General features: G+C 42.0%; 2 protein-coding genes and 1 long non-coding RNA gene across 3 annotated transcripts; 1 reads left to right on the top strand and 2 right to left on the bottom strand.

The window, feature by feature from the left end:
* Positions 1-839: 839 nt before the first annotated feature.
* LOC132841342 (immunoglobulin lambda-1 light chain-like) lies at positions 840-9,672 on the bottom strand. The gene is made up of 6 exons (XM_060863667.1): positions 9,447-9,672; positions 9,210-9,354; positions 6,054-6,178; positions 5,636-5,961; positions 1,752-1,785; positions 840-1,307 (listed from the first exon to the last, which is right to left on the bottom strand). Exons 1-6 carry the CDS (start codon positions 9,616-9,618, stop codon positions 985-987), a joined length of 1,125 nt encoding a protein of 374 aa, XP_060719650.1. The 5' UTR covers positions 9,619-9,672; the 3' UTR covers positions 840-984.
* Positions 7,593-9,009, bottom strand: LOC132841343 (uncharacterized). Its single transcript, XR_009647900.1, has 3 exons — positions 8,850-9,009; positions 7,967-8,039; positions 7,593-7,833 (listed from the first exon to the last, which is right to left on the bottom strand). It is a non-coding gene; the product is annotated as an uncharacterized LOC132841343 (long non-coding RNA).
* A 5,356-nt stretch (positions 9,673-15,028) lies between the features above and the next one.
* On the top strand, positions 15,029-19,217 carry ckma (creatine kinase, muscle a). The gene is made up of 8 exons (XM_060863659.1): positions 15,029-15,181; positions 16,693-16,901; positions 17,062-17,216; positions 17,492-17,624; positions 17,860-18,031; positions 18,141-18,264; positions 18,447-18,636; positions 18,722-19,217. The coding sequence occupies exons 2-8, from the start codon at positions 16,709-16,711 to the stop codon at positions 18,898-18,900; spliced, it is 1,146 nt and encodes a 381-aa protein (XP_060719642.1). The 5' UTR covers positions 15,029-15,181; positions 16,693-16,708; the 3' UTR covers positions 18,901-19,217.
* Positions 19,218-19,384: the final 167 nt, after the last annotated feature.

Below are 19,384 nucleotides of genomic sequence, written 5' to 3'. Positions count from 1 at the left end.
CTGTAATGTACTGTATGTAAGAACTATCTATTAAACACACGCTGATGAAACGTATTTCCACCTCAGTGCTGTTCAGTTCTGCATTCTGATTGGTCAGATGGTGTGGATCAGTTTTCTATAGCAGCGGCTCTGACAGTGGTGCAGCTGCACATCACAGGTTAGTGTTAATGAGCTCGTTCTAACACCTTACTGTTTCCAATGTAGCTCCACAGGGAGCGAGGGACATGATTGACACACAATCAAGGTAGCAAACTATGCTAGCTAGCTATTTCAATTTTATAGCTAGTCATCTTCCACTAACAACCTAGTTAGTTCCTTTCTTTTAGATTTCCAATCTTTACATAATACCATAAAATACTGTTAAAGTTTAGACTCTAATCTAACTATCTATCTATCTATCTATCTATCTATCTATCTATCTATCTATCATCACAAACTAATTGCTTAACATTTTAAATGTCTATAATTAATACTAATAGTTCTTGTATTCACTTCTTTCAGATTTGTTTGAATTATTAAACTCATTAGAAACTCTTCATTTCCATAGAGCTAAAATTACACACTGCAGACCAGCAGGTGTTTCCTGAGTGTTCCTCCATCCATGAAGTGTGTGTGTGTGTGTGTGTGTGTGTGTGTGTTACTGAAATGTACCACTAGATGTAGTTAAGTGATTAGTTGTAGAAATAAAATAGTTGCTATGACGAATGGAAACACATTTAACCACATCTTGTCATTCTGAGGTAAAGTTTAAACATTTTCCACCACCATGTTACTGTTTCTGCTCCAAAGGTTAAGATGATAAACTTTCTAAAAGTTCCATGAAGGACACAGAGACACAGTTTTCTTTTTCAGGACTGCACTTTAATTACGCTTCTATTTTGATTACATGCAGGAGTTTATATCCTTTATTTTTCTACACATTCAGCTAGAACATCTAAAAAACATTGCTGAAACATTTATATATGTATAAAGCAATAATCTGGTTCATTCACTGCATTCAGACTTGTTAATCTTCACCGATGCGGCTTTTCCTCCAGCAGACACTTCACACGTTATGACTTTGTCGTTGTCCCACTCGGAGCTGTCGATGGTCAAATAGCTGCTCAGTGTGAACTTCTTATTGTCCTGCTGCTGTGCAGAGCCGGTGATGACTCCACTGGTGACCGATTTCCCGTCCACGAGCCAACTCACGTCAGCGAAACCCACAGACATGTCGCTGGCCAAACACACTAGAGTGGCTTTATTAGTCTTCAGCTCTTCAGTGGACGGAGGGAGAACCTTCAGAACAGGAGACGGGAGAGCAGCGTCTGATTCCACACACAGAGGGAGATAATCATTACACAAAACAACACAAATCTAATGTGCACAAAGGAATCTAAGACATTTTTAAAGAAATGCTTCCGTTCACAATGAAGCCGTAAATCTGTCCGTGTGGCAGAAGATCAGGAACAAAATGAAGAACTAGAACAGATTTATACTTTGTGTTGAGACAGATTCCATATGAGAGATCTGAATTAACATTTAATAATAGAAATACATTTCAAACTAATTACAACCTGAGAAAATAACTGAACATTTCTCTGGCTCACATGTTAAAGTACAGAATATTGCAAATTGTCTGAAACAAACAATAAAAGACGTACGAAACGTGTCGGAATAAATTTCTCAAACTGGGAAAAGGAATAAAAGTGTGAATCTGAAGCAGTGTAGAAGTCTAGAGTAGGAAAAAAGAGGTGAGAAGTTTTACTTACTGCTGACGATCAGCTTTGTTCCTTGGCCGAATACCACAGTGATTCATTCAGTGTCCTCACCCGTACAAAAACCTCCTCAGATACAGAAGTGAAAGCAGAAGAACTGAAACGTCCTCCAGACTTCAGCTCTCTCTTCTACTGTCTACCATCAGCACACACTCCTTTAAGATCCCGTTCCAGTGGCAGTGAATCACACGTCTCTGTTATACACCGTTCTGTTCACACGTCCTGTTAGGAGGATTAGTGCACATGGTCACGTCTTTACTGGGAAACCTGTTTTTCCCCACGTGAGTTGTGGAGTTTTTGGACGTCTTCATCGCGTTCGACTGTCCTTAAGCGCACATACAGCCGTGAGTTTCTGCTGGATGTCAGCAGAACCACATTTTTGGAGTTAAACTCAGTGCACGTGGAAGAGCTGCGGGACCTCGGTCTGCTCCGGAGGCCTACACCATCACCGAACCCCACTTCTGCACCACAGCGACCCTCACCACATCGGAAGCGCCACAAGCGGTGTGAGAAAAAGCAGAAGAGGGGTAAGCACTGAGGTTTTTGGGCCAGGCTACAGCTAACCCACACAAGCCAGGTATCCCCACCATCGTACTGGCTTTCATATGCTCTTTGGACAATAAAATGGATTACATCCGATTACTACGCTCAGCTCAGAGGACTGTAAGAGACTGTTGTGTTTTTGTGTTCACGGAAACATGGCTTAGCAACAGCATTCCGGACGAGGCTATTCAGCTCGATCAGCTGACATGCTATCGAGCGGACAGAGCTCTCGTTACGGGAGGAAAAACCCGCAGCAACGGGCTTTGTGTTTACGTCAATGATGCGTGGTGCTGCGATGCTGTTGTGGTCTGCAAACACTGCTCACCCCTGGTGGAGTTTATGAGTATTAAGTGCCTGCCGTTCTATCTGCCAAGGGAATATACAGCCATACTGCTCGTTGCTGTATACATTCCCCCGAACTCCAACAACAGCAACAGGAACGATGCACTAACGATGAACTGTACCAGCACATCAGTGAGCAGCAGACAGCACACCCTGATGCTTTTCTAATCATGGCTGGGGATTTCAACCATGCGGACTTAGTGTGTTTCCAAAAATACACCAACACATTAACTTTCCAACACGACGTAATAACATTTTAGACTGTGTTCACAGAGTGGAGCCTACAAAGAGCCAGGGCCACAGCCAGGGCCAACCTATCCTGCGGCATCAGAGCGGCTAAGAGGCAGTACTCCAGGAGGATAGCCCATCAATTCAGTGACAGCAGAGACACTCTGAGCCTGTGGCAGGGGATACAGACCATTACGGACTACAAGCCCCCACCACGGCCGTTGAACGAGCCCCCACTCTCTGCTGAACGAGGTGAACGCCTTCTTCGCTTGCTTTGAGAAGCAAAACAGCACCAGTGCTCAGAAAAGTCGACCTCCTCCCGGTGACCAGGTGATGATGCAGACCCCGGACAGCGTGAGAAGATCCTTCAGCAGGATCAATGCATGCAAAGCTCCGGGTCCTGACAACATTCCTGGGCATGTACTGAGAGACTGTGCAGTGGAACTCGCTGATGTCTTTACAGACATTTTTAACATCTCACTCAGTCAGTCTGTTGTCCCCACATGCTTCTCGGGTACCACCATCATTACCGTCCCGAAGAAGCCGTTTCCATCATGCTTCAATGACTCCCGTCATGTTGCACTTACTCCTATCATCATGAAGTGCTTTAAACAGCTTAGTCATGCACCACATCAAGTCTGCCCTCCCTCCCTCCCTGGACCCCTTCCAGCTTGCATATCGGTCCAACAGCTCGACTGATGATGCCATCTCAACTGCCCTCCACTCAGCACTCACCCATGTAGACAAAAAGGACTCATACATCAGAATGCTGTTTATAGACTTTAGTTCAGCATTCAACACTATCATCCCTCAACAGCTCATTTACAAACTGCTCCAGCTGGGGCTCAACACTTCACTGTGCAACTTTCTTTCTGCTGTTGAGTGACCTTCTGACTGGAAGAGCTCAGGCAGTACGGGTCGGCAGCAACACATCCAGCACCATCACACTGAACACTGAGGCCCCCAAGGATGTGTGTTGAGCCCCCTTCTCTTCACTCTGCAGAACCACGACTGCACACCATCACACAACTCCAACCTCTTTATTAAGTTTGCGGATGACACGACTGTGGTGGGTCTCATTAGCAATAAAGATGAGACAAAGTACAGGAGCGAGGTGAGACGCCTGGCCGGGTGGTGCAGTGACAACAACCTCTCTCTGAACGTGGAGAAAACGAAGGAGATTGTTGTTGACTTCAGGAGAGCGCACATTCCGCATGCTCCTCTGACCATCAACAGTGTGACTGTGGAGAGAGTGAGCAGCACCAAGTTTTGAGTGTGTACATCACACTCTCCTGGACTGAAAACACAGCAGCACTGGCCAAGAAATCACAGCAGCATCTCTACTTCCTCCGCAAACTGAGAAAAGCCAGAGCCACGCTCCCCATCATGCACACCTTCTACAGAGACACCATTGAGAGAATTCTATCGAGATGCATCACTGTGTGGTATGGTGCTTGCAATGCATCCTGCCGATAGACGCTACAGCGCATAGTGAGAGCAACTGAGAAGATTATTGGTGTCTCTGTCCCCTCCCTCCAGGACATTTACGAGACTCGTCTCACCCGCAAAGCCATCTGCATTGCAAGTGATCCCACCCACCCATCACACAGCTTCTTCAGTCTGCTGCCGTCAGGGTCTGCTGTTGGGCCAGGACCAACAGATTGAAGGATAGCTCATTCATCAGGCTGTCAGGAAGCTGAACTCCCTCCCAAACTTGCCCCCCTTCCCTTTACTACCCAAGGCACCACAGATCTATGAAGCCAACCCACGCTTCCAGATGCCACATCCCCAGATCCTTCCACTCCACCCTCCCACTAACATACGACAACATGCACCAGTCACTTTGTGCAGAATTTGTCTGCTCATTTGCACTTTATCTGCCATATGCCTTGTGCTGCTTTATATTAATTTCTATTGTTTGTATGCACTTTGGGACTGAGAGTAATGCAATTTCAATTCTCTGTATGTATGTACTGTTCATACATGGTGTGGTTGAGTTGACAATAAAGTAAAACTTGAACTTGAACTTGAACAGAAATACTTCATCTATCAGGTCTGTAAGGTTGTGTGGCTAGACAGAAACCACTCCTGAGTTAAAGCCATATGACTTAAAAGTCTCTGAGAACATGACAAACAACATTCTCTGATCTGATGAGACAAAACTGAACTCTAGGCTGAACTCCCAAGTACCACATCTATGTAAACCAGATCATGAACATCAACTGGCTAGTACTATTGTTATGATGAAGCATGGTGGTGGCAGCATCATGCTGTGGGAAGGTTTCTCAGGGGCAAGAACTGGGAGAGAGAAAGAATACAGACAAATACAGAGACGTCCTTAAAGAAAACCTGCTCCAGAGTTCATGTAATGTTCCACTATTCATCAAGGCCACAACCTGAAAGCTAGAACTTGTGGTTTTGGGTTATGATATGAAGACTGATGGTCAAAATGTGCATTTGTTCCATCTTAAATTGAATCAAAACTAAAACTGAAGGGTCAGAATACTTGTGTTTAACTGTTGCAGTAATGTTGTGTCTTACACAATAACAGTAACTGTGTGGAATAAATGGAATAAAAAGTCGTACCGTATCTGTGATCTTTACATGTGAAGAATTCAAAGTGTCTTCAGTGAACATTAAGTGAGTTTCCACTTCAGTTCCAATGATTTGAAGTTGAGGTTTTTGTTCTTTCTGGTGTTGTGTGAAAGCAGAAGTGAGTGTGAGCAGTGAGGAGGTTTTTGTCATGGTGTACATCACTGTGATACGTGCTCTTTAGCAGAGCTGTCCCATGTGTGACAGTAATACACTGCTGAGTCTCCCACCTCCACATTACTGATTATCAGTTTATAATCTGATTTAGACGAGTATGTTGATGTGAATTTAGGAGACGAGAAACCAGATCCATAGCTAGGAGAGCTCCAGCCATGATAATGCCTTAACACATACTGAGGAACTCCTCCAGGAACCTGTTTGTACCAGCGTGCAGCACTAGTAGTGACAGTCCCCAGGTTACAGTCCATGTTGGCCGTCTGTCCTGCAGTCAGTGTGAGAACAGGAGGCTTCTGTGTCACCACAATCACACCACTGACACCTGGAATAAAAACAGCACACATGTTACATGGCTTCATGCTCACATTAGATGGAGGCCGAATGCTGATGAGCTCCAGAGTTGTGAAATCTTACATGAGAGAGCAGTGAAGAGAGAGCAGAGCGCTGGCAGCATGGTGTCCGTGTGTGATGGGACTCTGGTGCTGAGTGAAGAGATGAGCGGCGTGACGAGCAGATAAAGGAGAGACTGCAGGGACGTGCTATAAGAGAGACAGGAGGAGGGGCAGAGGGAGGAGACGCTCAACATCACACACCACAGCTGACTCACTACATTACTGTCATGTGCTTTAGAGTTCACGTCTTTACATCTTTACATCTTTACACTGAGTTATTTACAGTCAAAGTTATCATGGTCTGGATTTCTATCGTCTGTGGAATCCTACTGCTTAACTCAGTTTATATCAAATATATTTATAATACATGAACATCCAGAGTTTGTGGTTCTTCCACACAGAGAGAAGTGAAAGAGAGAAAGCGCATCATTTACATGGAGCTGAAGTTTCAGATCGAGGGCCAGCAGGTGCATCCTGAGTGAGAGAGAACGTCCTCACACTGATTAGGACTCTGAATCGTCTCTTGGGGAAAATCTCAACATCAGTGCTCCTCATTTATACTTCAACTGAACAAATAACTCAGTTGTGTGTTACAAATGTTATTCTACATTTATTCATCAGTTCATATTTAAAGGTGCGGTGCACGATGTTTGAAAAAATGCTTCAGAAAACTGAGTCGGGCCGACAAACAAAACAAACGTGTAGCCAATTAGCAGAAAGGGGTGTGTCTTGTTAATATGTGACTGAGAGAGTGTTCAGTGCACATGTCTGACATTAGCAGAAAGCGATTGAAACACTGACATGGCGGATACCTGCCGTTACCTCTGCCTCGGGTTCTAGGTGTTGAACGTCGTCTTCCGCGTGAAACTGAGCTGAACCTTTTACGGTACAACACACAGTACTACAAAAACACATTTGTATTACCATAGTATTACTCATTGTGTTCATTTATTGATAAAAAATATCCCCTCGGTCAGCTGCCCCAGCAGGTTCTGCCATAATAGTTGCCTGGGGTGCGTATGTATGTGTGGGGGCGGAGCTATCAATACAGGGGTGACACCCATTTGGGTTAGGGGCGTGTTTGTTTTGGTGATTTCAAATGTCAACATTGGCTTTCAAACATCGTGAACCCCACCTTTAAGTGTATTGGTCATTTTTAGCATGAATGAAGTCGTGTTGATGAAACTGACTGGACGTGGATCAGTGACAGGTTTCACATCATTCATGTAAATCTGATATAAACATCTGATTACAGTTTGGTTTAAACTTCCTCATAAACTTAATTGCTGCAGCTGTGTGCAGGATTTCAGTGAAATACTTTCTTTTAAAAATGTCTACATTTGTACAGTCAGAGTCACTAAACCTTCAGCAGGTTCCACATTTGTGTGATCAGAACCTGACACTCTTAGGATTTGTTCTTTTCAGATCTTTTATAAGTCTGAATCTCTCGTAGTAAAGGGATTAAAATCTTCATCACATTAAACTGTACAGTGATCAGTGAGTCCTTTTCTGCTTTAGATTAAAGATGAACGACGGACAACAGAAGACAAAAATCACAGAATCCATCCAGTAGAATTTTATTAAGCAGCATGAAGCCTGAATTTGATCCATTCCTGCTGGACGTCTCTGTTTGAAGACTCCACTGGTGCAACATGAAGAAGAAATGTGAACAGGAGAAGAATCACTGAAGAACATGCACGAGATCTTCAGCTCTGATCAACTCACACTGAGGAACTGTTGCTGAACAGATGTGTCCTGTGTTCAACCTGATCCAAACTTGGTGTAATTATGATCAGTCACTCCTGGATTTCACATCATACAGTTCATCAGTATATCAGTAGAAATGAGAATGTATGGAGCTGTGAATGGCGACATCATGAAGATGAACGTTTGTCGAATGTCTGATATTCAGTAGACTGTGGGGTTCTGCCTTACCTGCCCCTAAGGACCAGCTGTGACTGCTCCTGGAACCAGTTTCTACCAGTTACCGTTCACACTGACACCAGATCTGTGCCACAAATCACAACAAAAGAGTAGTGTCTGAGAACATGACAAACAACATTCTCTGATCTGATGAGACAAAACTGAACTCTATGCTGAACTCCCAAGTACCACATCTATGTAAACCAGATCATTAACATCATTAACTGGCTAGTACTATTGTCAGTAAGGCAGGGATAAAAACAGACCCAAATTCAGGATGGTGGAAAAATAAACAGGATTTATTAACTAAAAAACACAAAACAAGGACGCAGACGATACCAGACTAGACACGAGACGAGACGGCATAAGACGAGGATTCCGTGCTGCAATAGGCAACGCGGCACGGTTAAATACACAACACAATTGAACACATGAGGAACAGGTGTGCAGAGGCGGGGAGGAAGAGACAAGGGCGGGGCAGACACGTGACACAGAACATAAACAAAAGCACGTGGCCAAAGTCCGGGCTGGATCCTGACAACTATTGCTATGATGAAGCATGGTGGTGGCAGCATCATGCTGTGGGAAGGTTTCTCAGGGGCAAGAACTGGGAGAGAGAAAGAATACAGACAAATACAGAGACGTCCTTAAAGAAAACCTGCTCCAGAGTTCATGTAATGTTCCACTATTCATCAAGGCCACAACCTGAAAGCTAGAACTTGTGGTTTTAGGTTATGATATGAAGACTGATGGTCAAAATGTGCATTTGTTCCATCTTAAATTAAATCAAAACTAAAACTGAAGGGTCAGAATACTTGTGTTTAACTGTTGTAGTAATGTTGTGTCTTACACAATAACAGTAACTGTGTGGAATAAATGGAATAAAAAGTCGTACCGTATCTGTGATCTTTACATGTGAAGAATTCAAAGTGTCTTCAGTGAACATTAAGTGAGTTTCCACTTCAGTTCCAATGATTTGAAGTTGAGGTTTTTGTTCTTTCTGGTGTTGTGTGAAAGCAGAAGTGAGTGTGAGCAGTGAGGAGGTTTTTGTCATGGTGTACATCACTGTGATACGTATTCTTTAGCAGAGCTGTCATATGTGTGACAGTAATACACTGCTGAGTCTCCCACCTCCACATTACTGATTATCAGTTTATAATCTGATTTAGACGAGTATGTTGATGTGAATTTAGGAGACGAGAAACCAGATCCATAGCTAGGAGAGCTCCAGCCATGATAATGCCTTATTACATGCTGAGGAACTCCTCCAGGAACCTGTTTGTACCAGCGTGCAGCACTAGTAGTGACAGTCCCCAGGTTACAGTCCATGTTGGCCGTCTGTCCTGCAGTCAGTGTGAGAACAGGAGGCTTCTGTGTCACCACAGTCACACCACTGACACCTGGAATAAAAACAGCACACATGTTACATGGCTTCATGCTCACATTAGATGGAGGCCGAATGCTGATGAGCTCCAGAGTTGTGAAATCTTACATGAGAGAGCAGTGAAGAGAGAGCAGAGCGCTGGCAGCATGGTGTCCGTGTGTGATGGGACTCTGGTGCTGAGTGAAGAGATGAGCGGCGTGACGAGCAGATAAAGGAGAGACTGCAGGGACGTGCTATAAGAGAGACAGGAGGAGGGGCAGAGGGAGGAGACGCTCAACATCACACACCACAGCTGACTCACTACATTACTGTCATGTGCTTTAGAGTTCACATCTTTACATCTTTACACTGAGTTATTTACAGTCAAAGTTATCATGGTCTGGATTTCTATCGTCTGTGGAATCCTACTGCTTAACTGAGTTTATCTCAAATATATTTATAATACATGAACATCCAGAGTTTGTGGTTCTTCCACACAGAGAGAAGTGAAAGAGAGAAAGCGCATCATTTACATGGAGCTGAAGATTCAGATCGAGGGCCAGCAGGTGCATCCTGAGTGAGAGAGAACGTCCTCACACTGATTAGGACTCTGAATCGTCTCTTGGGGAAAATCTCTTAATGTCACAAAACACAGACTAATATATAACATACAAAACACAGTTATTACTAAATATAACTTTTAATACATTTACTGGACTATAATGTAAATTCATTCAGATCTGAACCAGATGTCACTAAATCTGATTAATTTTCTGGGACTGTGTTTCCATCTGGGATTTTTCCTTTAAACGAAAGCCTTATTTCAGGTCTGAGGGCTGACATTCATGACTTTTTTCAGAACATCCCATCATCTTTATTTCTAAAATCACTGCCCTTGATATTCTAAGTTCACTTTCTCACCAGTTCATCTTTATCATCTCTCAACAAGGCTTTCCAGGGTTAATAATCCAGGCTTAAATGTCTTTAGCCTTTTCCCACCATACTATGTCTACTATGTTAAGTCAAAAAAGCTCAGGATGATTTCAGCAGAAATCATACCAAAAATCACCATCACGGACCTGACAGACACTAATCACTAATAAGTAAAGTCTCATAGGTAGATCTCCTGATAAAACTGAGTTGATTATAGCCAAAGAACTGAACTGAGCACATGATGAAATCATCACTCGTTATCATTATACCATAACCAAGGTGTGAAGAGGAAAGTAGGAGCAGGAATCTTACACGCCAGAGCAGAGTGCAGACGGAGAGCATCATGATGTCAGTGTGATCATCAGAGCAGAGGATGCTTTCATAAAGCCTCAGATACTGTAGATGTAAAAGATAGAAATCACATCATTTACATTGAGCTGAATTTACAGATCAGGGTCAGCAGGTGCATCCTGTGTGAGCGAGGACTTTCACACACTGATTAGGACTCTGTATTGTACCTTTCCACATCAGTACTTCTCTCTATCTTTCTCTCAGATCCTTCAGATCCTCATGCAGCACTGAACGGTTTGTATATATAAAGTATAACATATATATATATATAAAAAAAATCATATATAAATTATAATATAACACATATTAATATCATGATAATGTCATTTTCATTTGCACTGAAAAAAGATGAAAAAGAAACTTCTTTGGAATTTCTTTCCACACCTCTGCTGCATGAGGAACGAGATTGTCTTCTCCGTTCCTATGACAACGCTGCCCCTTTGTGGTGTGGTAAGGATTTCTGACGGTGGTATTGATCTTTCTGGTGTTGAACACTGTTTTTTTTTCCCAGCGGTATACACTATAGACACACACAAGCATTCACACTGTGAGAAGGCTGTGAGGTTTATATTAATGTGACACGTGTTATGTGACACGTTATAGCTCATTCATGGACACGAACTGAACAGTTTTCTGCTTTATGGAAGGAGACTCCTGTGTCAGTGCTTTGGAACAGTAATGGCAGGAGTTCATGCTTTTCAGGTACATACATAACAAACCGAGTTTTTTTTCCTGAGGGCCGTCCTGTAAAATAGCTCACGTTCCTAACATTTTTTTAATTCAAATCCAAACGCAAATTCCCAAATCTGATTGTATACCTGAAAGACAAACGTTGTTTTGCTTCACTTTACAGTAGAGTGGATATGAGAGCAAGTTGCAGTGTATTAGCATTACATGCAACCGGGTGCATGTTCCACGGTGCTATTTGGGTGACCTCTCCTATCTCACACACGTACACCTCAATACCTTCACACTACAGGAGAATCCCGGACCAACGCTCAGCGGCTGAAAATCGTATTAGGCGTTTACACCGACGCTGTCTGCTCTTCCAAAGGCCATGGGTATTATTAGCATTTGCAGTTCGGGAGTGCTCGACTCTCACATTACTCACACCATGTTCTCTTGCACGCCCACACACACACGCACATGCACACACGCTTCAGCTAGAAAACTCCTTTCCACTTCCTCCTTCTAAAACTGTGAGCGTGTTTGTATTCAGTTCCTGTCTAAAGTATTCCCCAGTCACCGTTAACCCTTAAACCTGTTTCACGATCCCACACGCCGTCTTGAAGATGCAGAGAAATAATGAAAAGTGGCGTTATTAAATAACACCGCAGCAGTGACCGATTAAAGGCTCCTCCATGATTACGGTCTAGGCCGCAGATTCAGTTGAGTACGGCTGAGATTTTGGGACCTCGGAAGGGGTTCGAAAAATAACATCCCGGATAAATAGAGCCTTAGGAATTCTGGGTCCTAGAAATGATGTAGGAATAAAGAGAAATTTAAATTGATTGCAGTTTTTGCAGACACACGCCCACACACACACACACACACACACACGCACACACACACTCTTTCTCTTTCTCTCTCTATGAGTTGTGTAAGTGTCCTAACACATAATTTGGCAGGAGTAACACTGCTGTTAATACACTCTCTAATTCAGGGAGAGAAAGCTAACTGGTGTTACATAACACACACGGATCAGATGCTGTGTCACTTCACAACGATTTCGCCGTTAAAATCTAAAATCTAGACGCACAGACGTGTAATAAACCGTCATGTGAATATCGTTGGCCCTAAAGACATTAATACAAGTGACTCAGATTAGCTATTGTGTTCGTTACAGCACCAGGTGAACAGAATCTACAGTGTTGGAGATGGAAAAATAATAAAAAAAGAATAAATTGTGTAGCTGTGTACAGAGTGTCACTAGTATACAGCTATGTTATAAATATACTATTGTCAGCGTTTTTACACCAGGTCAGAGAGTTAACTAGTTATGGGTGAATGAGTTATTAAAAAAGTGTTAGAGAAAGTGTTAAAGGTTCGACATTGGTGTGATTAACTCGGTATGCTGGCGGTTGCATCAGGACGAGTAAAGAACAGCTGTGTGTTTGAGAGACAGAGCAACTGTGACTCTGCACCGGCGTCATCAACCGATTCGTTGAACCGATTCTTTTAGATGAACGTCTTGAATCACCTTTTTTTTTTTAACTAAGTGAAAAAACAGATATAATATTAGGAATGGAGCATCAAATATATACCACCTTCATGTTTTTACTTTAGATAAATAAGAGACTGACGACATTCTTCTTGTTTGTTGGACAAAACAGCAAGGAGGGGTCTGAATAGTGAAAAACAAACGATTTGAAACGCCATTTTTGTCATTGTGCGTCGTGACGTCATGACGTAAACACTATAAAAATAATTAGCTGTTAAAGATTTACACAACGATTAATTTATTAAACTAAGCAGTCGTGATTTTAAATTCTAATACAATTGTATTTGTTGATTTAGTAAAATTGTATTAGCATAAATTCGTTTTTTTTCATACTTAGGAGATGTTGGTTTGCTGTTATCACAATCAAGTAAATAATAAACTATCAAATGTCTCTGAGGAAATAACAGAATAGTATAATTTTTTAAAAAATAGTTATATATATTTTTAAACTACATATAATATCAATGCACAGAAATATCCTGTAGATGAAATATGTAGCTAGCTCACTCACTAGCAAGCTACCTTAGCTAAAATTAGCAAGTAATCCAACGAGCGTCACATTACTAAAATTCTATCATAATGTGTATTAATTATATTAAATAATACAATTAAATGCTCTGTCGTATGACATTCAGAAACATAGTAAAAGCTTTCAGCCCTCTGGAATACATGTCCAACCTCAGCTGAGTAGCATCATTATTAGCATAAAAGTGTAAAGATTTCTTTTTTAATTCTTGTGCAGTTAAAACATACACATTCTCGAACCATAGAAACAACCTCCAGTACTAGAATTTGTCTAAGAAACATCTACATACCTGAACCTGAACCTCTCTGAGCATTTTAACATCTTACATACTGTAATAAATTCCTTCAAAGCTTTAAGAGCGTATATGTGTGCAAAAAGGAGGGATATATAATAACAGCTCTGTTGATTTGGTACATATTGGCGGCTGCCATGGCAGCTTCACCAGTGTCAGATGACCAGGAGCCTGGCATACTGACATAAATGCATCCTTACACTCTTTTCCATCTCCTTCTCTCCAGCTTCCTCTTTCTCAGTGGCACTTGGCCAAAGTCACCGTCTCTGCAGCAAACGAAGCAAGCCAGGTCTTCTCTTTCAATAACAAGTTTTAAATAACTCACTAAACGTTCTGAAGGTAACGTTAAAAAATGCAAAAGTGAAAAACTACATTGGTCCAACTACATTGGTCTACACAGTCTGTGGAGTAATATATTTCTTGCTAGCACCACTATGGTATTAAGGTCAAGAAAGCTTTGCCAGCATCCACTGATTAAGTGGATTAAGTAATTACCATTTTATTTAGAGTAAAGAAATGCAAAAAAATTTTTTTAAAAAAAGCTAGCTTCATCTTAAGGTCTGTTAGTTCAAATTGGACCATATGTCCTCTTCCATTAATACATTCAGTTATTAAGACAGATAGAAAGCTAAAAAGTTATTTTCTTAGAAACGCATAGGACTTAACATCAAATTTTGTAACAATCTCTCACATTTCACCAGATTCTGCTTCATCAGCTTTTAGCTTAGGGATTTTTATGCATGGATGACCTTAGAGATTTATAACCATATGCCTGTGCAATATAAATCATGTGTAACACATCCTCCTCCTCCTCAAGGTACTTGCACACACAGACACACACATAGACACACTGTGTTTAGCAAAACCTCTCAGTCCCACAGCATAGCTATACAAAAAATTCTGAACTATTTTTTTTTCTTTAAATATTTAATCTATGAGTTCATGATCTGAAAAAATTCAGATGTTCAACATTGCACTATGCAGTAAATTAATTCAGTTTAAAAGTTTCCAATGAGAAGATAATGCACATTCATTCTCCCTGGTGAAATAGGTTCAAGTCTGTAACATGATCATCTGATAAGCTCAGTGTTGCAGTTCATTCTTTTTCAAGGTCTTTGCTTGGCATGAACACTGCTGCTATCCCTGCCACGCAAGGCAAAACTCTCACTTAGCCTTTTTAGCCTTTGTAAACCCCACCCCCACCCTACCCACCCCCAGCTCCCGATCTCCCGCCTTCAATCATCCAGGCTTATATGGAAACCTATATATGGGGAAGGAGGATGGGTTCTGTGAGAGAGGGGCAGGCCACAGCTGCCACCCCAGTTTGGATTACGGAAATGTAAATGCAGTACCCGTTTCGTAAGCTAATCTGGGCATCAGAGACATGCCCCGTCCAATCACAGTCCATCACACTCTAAAATGGACCTTTGTGGTTAGTGGTATATAAAGCTCAACTGAACCACTCTCCGCTGGGTGACCCCTATTTCGGCTTTGGTGAACAGGAACTGATCCCAAGGACTGTTTTGTTGTCTCGTGTGCAGGTAAAGAAATAAAAAAATTCACATAAAACCTGTATTCTGATAAACAGAAGAGATTGTATTGTTGACTCAGGGAAATAAAAGGTGACCTAAGATGGGTCCTTGTGGGATTCCACGATTGATCAGTTAATTGGAGGCACAGAAATGACTTAACGTGTATCTTTTGCGTATTTTTCAAATGACAGCATGCAAGCAGATATCATGCAAATATGATTAATATACTTTCTTATTGTTTATTTTTGTTTTTTATTAGATTTTTCCAAAAATGCACTGCTAACATGTTTGATTACATATATTTTTCCAATTTCCCCATAACAAAGGTATTTACAGTAGGTTTTGTACAGATTGGTACAGCTGGTGCATTTGCTGATTTTTTTGCAGGACAGTTGTTCAGTCATGTCAGTCTGACACGGCAACATGGACACATGCATGTGCGTTCACAAAGTGTGCTGACTTGCGATCAGATTTCTGCTGTCCTCACAGTAGTATTCATTTGTCCATAAATGCCAAAAATGTTCTTGAATCAGGATAAATATAGACCCAAGGGACTAGCTTCCAATCTGGACCAACCTTCTGCTTCTGCTATTTTTAGTCTGTGATCATGTGCTGGTCACATCAGAGAGGGTTGTGGCACAGGTGTTACTCCACTTTATAAAACGGCTGGATCCAATGGTCAGAATCAGTTCTGGGTTGATTCAACCATAGCATAGCAGATTACATAATGAACTCCGAACTACATATAATTATTGATATTTATACTCATTTGTGAATCCTGCAGAATAATATTTAGTCTCTCTGGGTCTAAAGGGAACAGAAAGGGACTCAAGTAACTAAATCCCAGTAGGATACATGTCCAGCAGGTCTTGACATGCAAATACATGTCACACATTTTAATAAGTACACGATGAATACATGCACATGGACAAATCAGAGCAAGAGATAGCATATACAGCATAAAATCTCTCACTGGAACGACCAAAGGTAATGTGAGGCTAAGAGAAACGGGTACGATCACCAAAATAAACGCTTCTACATATAGACCCTAGAATGACCTCCCTATCCTGGCCATATCAGACATATGATATGACAGCTGAGGAGTGAAATACAGTACCTGCAGGTTACTTGGGTCACCGGAATACCACAGGACTTCAGACGTCTGTAAATGCACAGCTGCTGGTATATATGTCCTACTTGACTGAAACACCATCCAAAATTTGTGACAGTTGCTAAAAGAGTCCAATTGGTTTTGAGTTCAAACTAATTGTAAAATGGTACTGTGCAGTTTAAATGGCCCAAAAGTCACTGATATACAGTAGTGTAAAAAATGAACAGTTCAGAGAGACCATTATATTACATAAGATGAATCCTGAATTCATTTGAGCTAAGGTATAAAAAATAGGACTAAGGAAAGTTATTTTTAATACTAAGCTTTAAAGACTTACTTTGAAAACTAATAATCTAATAATGATTGCATTTTTTCCAATTCATGTCACACCCACTCGAATCTCCTACAGTGTCAGAAACGCAATCATGCCTTTTGGAAACACCCACAACAACTTCAAGCTGAACTACTCAGTTGATCAGGAGTTTCCTGACCTTACAAAGCACAACAACCACATGGCCAAGGCGCTGACCAAGGACATTTATGCTAAACTGAGGGACAAGCAGACCTCCACTGGCTTCACTTTGGATGATGTCATCCAGACCGGTGTGGACAACCCTGGTGAGTAAAGCTATATAATACATTCATGTTCAGAGCAATTGAGAGGTCAGAATAAGCTAGCAAACAAAGGTTGATAAAAAAATTTTCATTTGCTGGCCAGTCCATTAATGGCCTTGGATTGGTACGTAGATACCACTGACTGGTGAACGACTTCTTCCAGGTCACCCCTTCATCATGACCGTTGGCTGTGTGGCTGGTGATGAGGAATCCTATGAGTTGTTCAAGGATCTCTTCGACCCAATCATCTCTGACCGCCATGGTGGATACAAAGCCACTGACAAGCACAAGACTGACCTGAACTTCGAAAACCTGAAGGTGAGCCCAAGATGGGCAAACTGTAGAATCTTTTAGGTTCTCGAATTATGAGGTTACAAAACCAGAAACCAGAAATATCTAGGTGATTTTTAATATGTTACAAAGTAAGGGTCCACATTAAATAACCAAATAATTAAAAGCTCCACTCAAAAGTTCCAAGTGCGGTATCAGTGGACGGATATCTGCAGTGCATCTTGTCACTGTAAAACCTTGATGCAGAACATATTACACTGGTACATAAGGTCTAAATAATGACCAGCTTTGGCTCTCCACAGGGTGGCGATGACCTGGACCCCAACTACGTCCTGAGCAGCAGAGTCCGTACCGGACGCAGCATCAAGGGATACGCTTTGCCACCCCACAACAGCCGTGCTGAGCGCAGGGCTGTGGAAAAGCTGTCTGTTGAGGGTATGCCTCCAATGCGAGCATAAACACACTTCATCCCAGGACACTAAGTGACTCGTTTTTAAGGACAGACCTTACCCTTTACTAAATGACTCAAACAATGATTGTGGAACTGTAAAAAGTAGAAAGAACTCTGAATATTTGGGTTGGAGTTCAAACAAACTCAAACAATCAATGTTACATTTAATGTTAAGTAATCAATAAGTATAAAATAACTTAACATCTATGTTTTCCCCAGCTCTGGACAGCCTGGAAGGCGAGTTCAAGGGCAAGTACTATCCTCTGAAGTCCATGACTGATGCCGAGCAGGAACAGCTGATCGCTGACCACTTCCTTTTTGACAAGCCTGTCTCCCCCCTTCTTCTGGCTGCTGGCATGGCCCGTGACTGGCCTGACGCCAGAGGCATCTGGTGAGTGGCAGAAATGTTCAGGCTTAGGGTACAGTAGGGTATGCATTATTAAAGATGTTTAGCCAGTCTTCTTAATAGTGATTTGGGGCATTATTTTTTCCTCCTTCAGGCACAATGACGAGAAGACCTTCTTGGTCTGGGTGAACGAGGAGGACCACCTCCGTGTCATCTCCATGCAGAAGGGTGGCAACATGAAAGAGGTTTTCAGGCGCTTCTGCGTTGGCTTGAACAAAGTACGCAACACAGAGACACTGCAATACACTGATACTTACCAGCATTTTTTCCATTTAAATCATTATATCATATGATTCTGATTCATAAGATTGGTGGTTAAGACCAATATTATTTTTTTTTATTTCAAATTTGTTCTTCATTAATCTTGAGATTATTTTTGCTGTTTTCTTTCTAATGACAGATTGAGGAAGTGTTCAAGAAGCACAACCATGGCTTTATGTGGAACGAGCACCTGGGCTACGTCCTCACTTGCCCCTCCAACCTGGGCACTGGCCTGCGTGGTGGTGTCCATGTCAAACTTCCCAAACTCAGCCAGCACCCTAAATTCGAGGAGATCCTGACCAGACTGCGCCTGCAGAAGCGTGGCACAGGCATGTACATCCATATATAAATATATATATATATATATATACATATACGCAGAATAAAAACGTTTTTATTGCCTTTCCTCCTCAGGTGGTGTGGACACCGCCTCCGTGGGTGGAGTGTTTGACATCTCCAACGCTGACCGTATCGGCAGTTCCGAGGTTGAGCAGGTGCAGTGCGTCGTGGATGGCGTCAAGCTCATGGTTGAGATGGAGAAGAAGCTGGAGAAAGGCGAGGCCATTGACAGCATGATCCCCGCCCAGAAGTAAAGAGGCAAACACCTGTTTCCTTTTCTTTTCCTTTCTTTTTTACACCAATACATCACTCGGGCAGCACATGGAGTGTCGAACCGCACTATGAGAGACTGCTTGACTTTGTCCGTTTCTCCTTTCGTTCTTCTTTACCCTCTTGTTTTGTTTCTTGACATCCGGCTCATGTCCACCTTACGGCTGGTGTCATCTTGGGATCAGATTCCTAGCGCTGGTGCAAAACGCCTAGCGTCTCAGTTTCGCCTCAATTTGAACTTTGGTTGTAAAAAGTCAATCGGTCAAATTGTGAATCAATAAAAGTGTACCCCATGAACCGACCTGTCTCTTATCCATCGCTTCATTATTACAGCACGGGAACACTGTACATTTTTCTTGCTCACAGATGAAATACAACAGGAAGTCTCAGTATCAGTAGAAAAGGTGTAATCTATACCCTTTATTGATATCTTTAAAGTCCACATTTTTACCAAGAGTTCTAATAGTT

This window comes from Tachysurus vachellii, chromosome 26 (genome assembly GCF_030014155.1).
Source record: "Tachysurus vachellii isolate PV-2020 chromosome 26, HZAU_Pvac_v1, whole genome shotgun sequence".
Taxonomy (NCBI): domain Eukaryota; kingdom Metazoa; phylum Chordata; class Actinopteri; order Siluriformes; family Bagridae; genus Tachysurus; species Tachysurus vachellii.
Note: the sequence above shows the minus strand (reverse complement) of the source record. Positions and strands in the feature narration are given on the sequence as shown.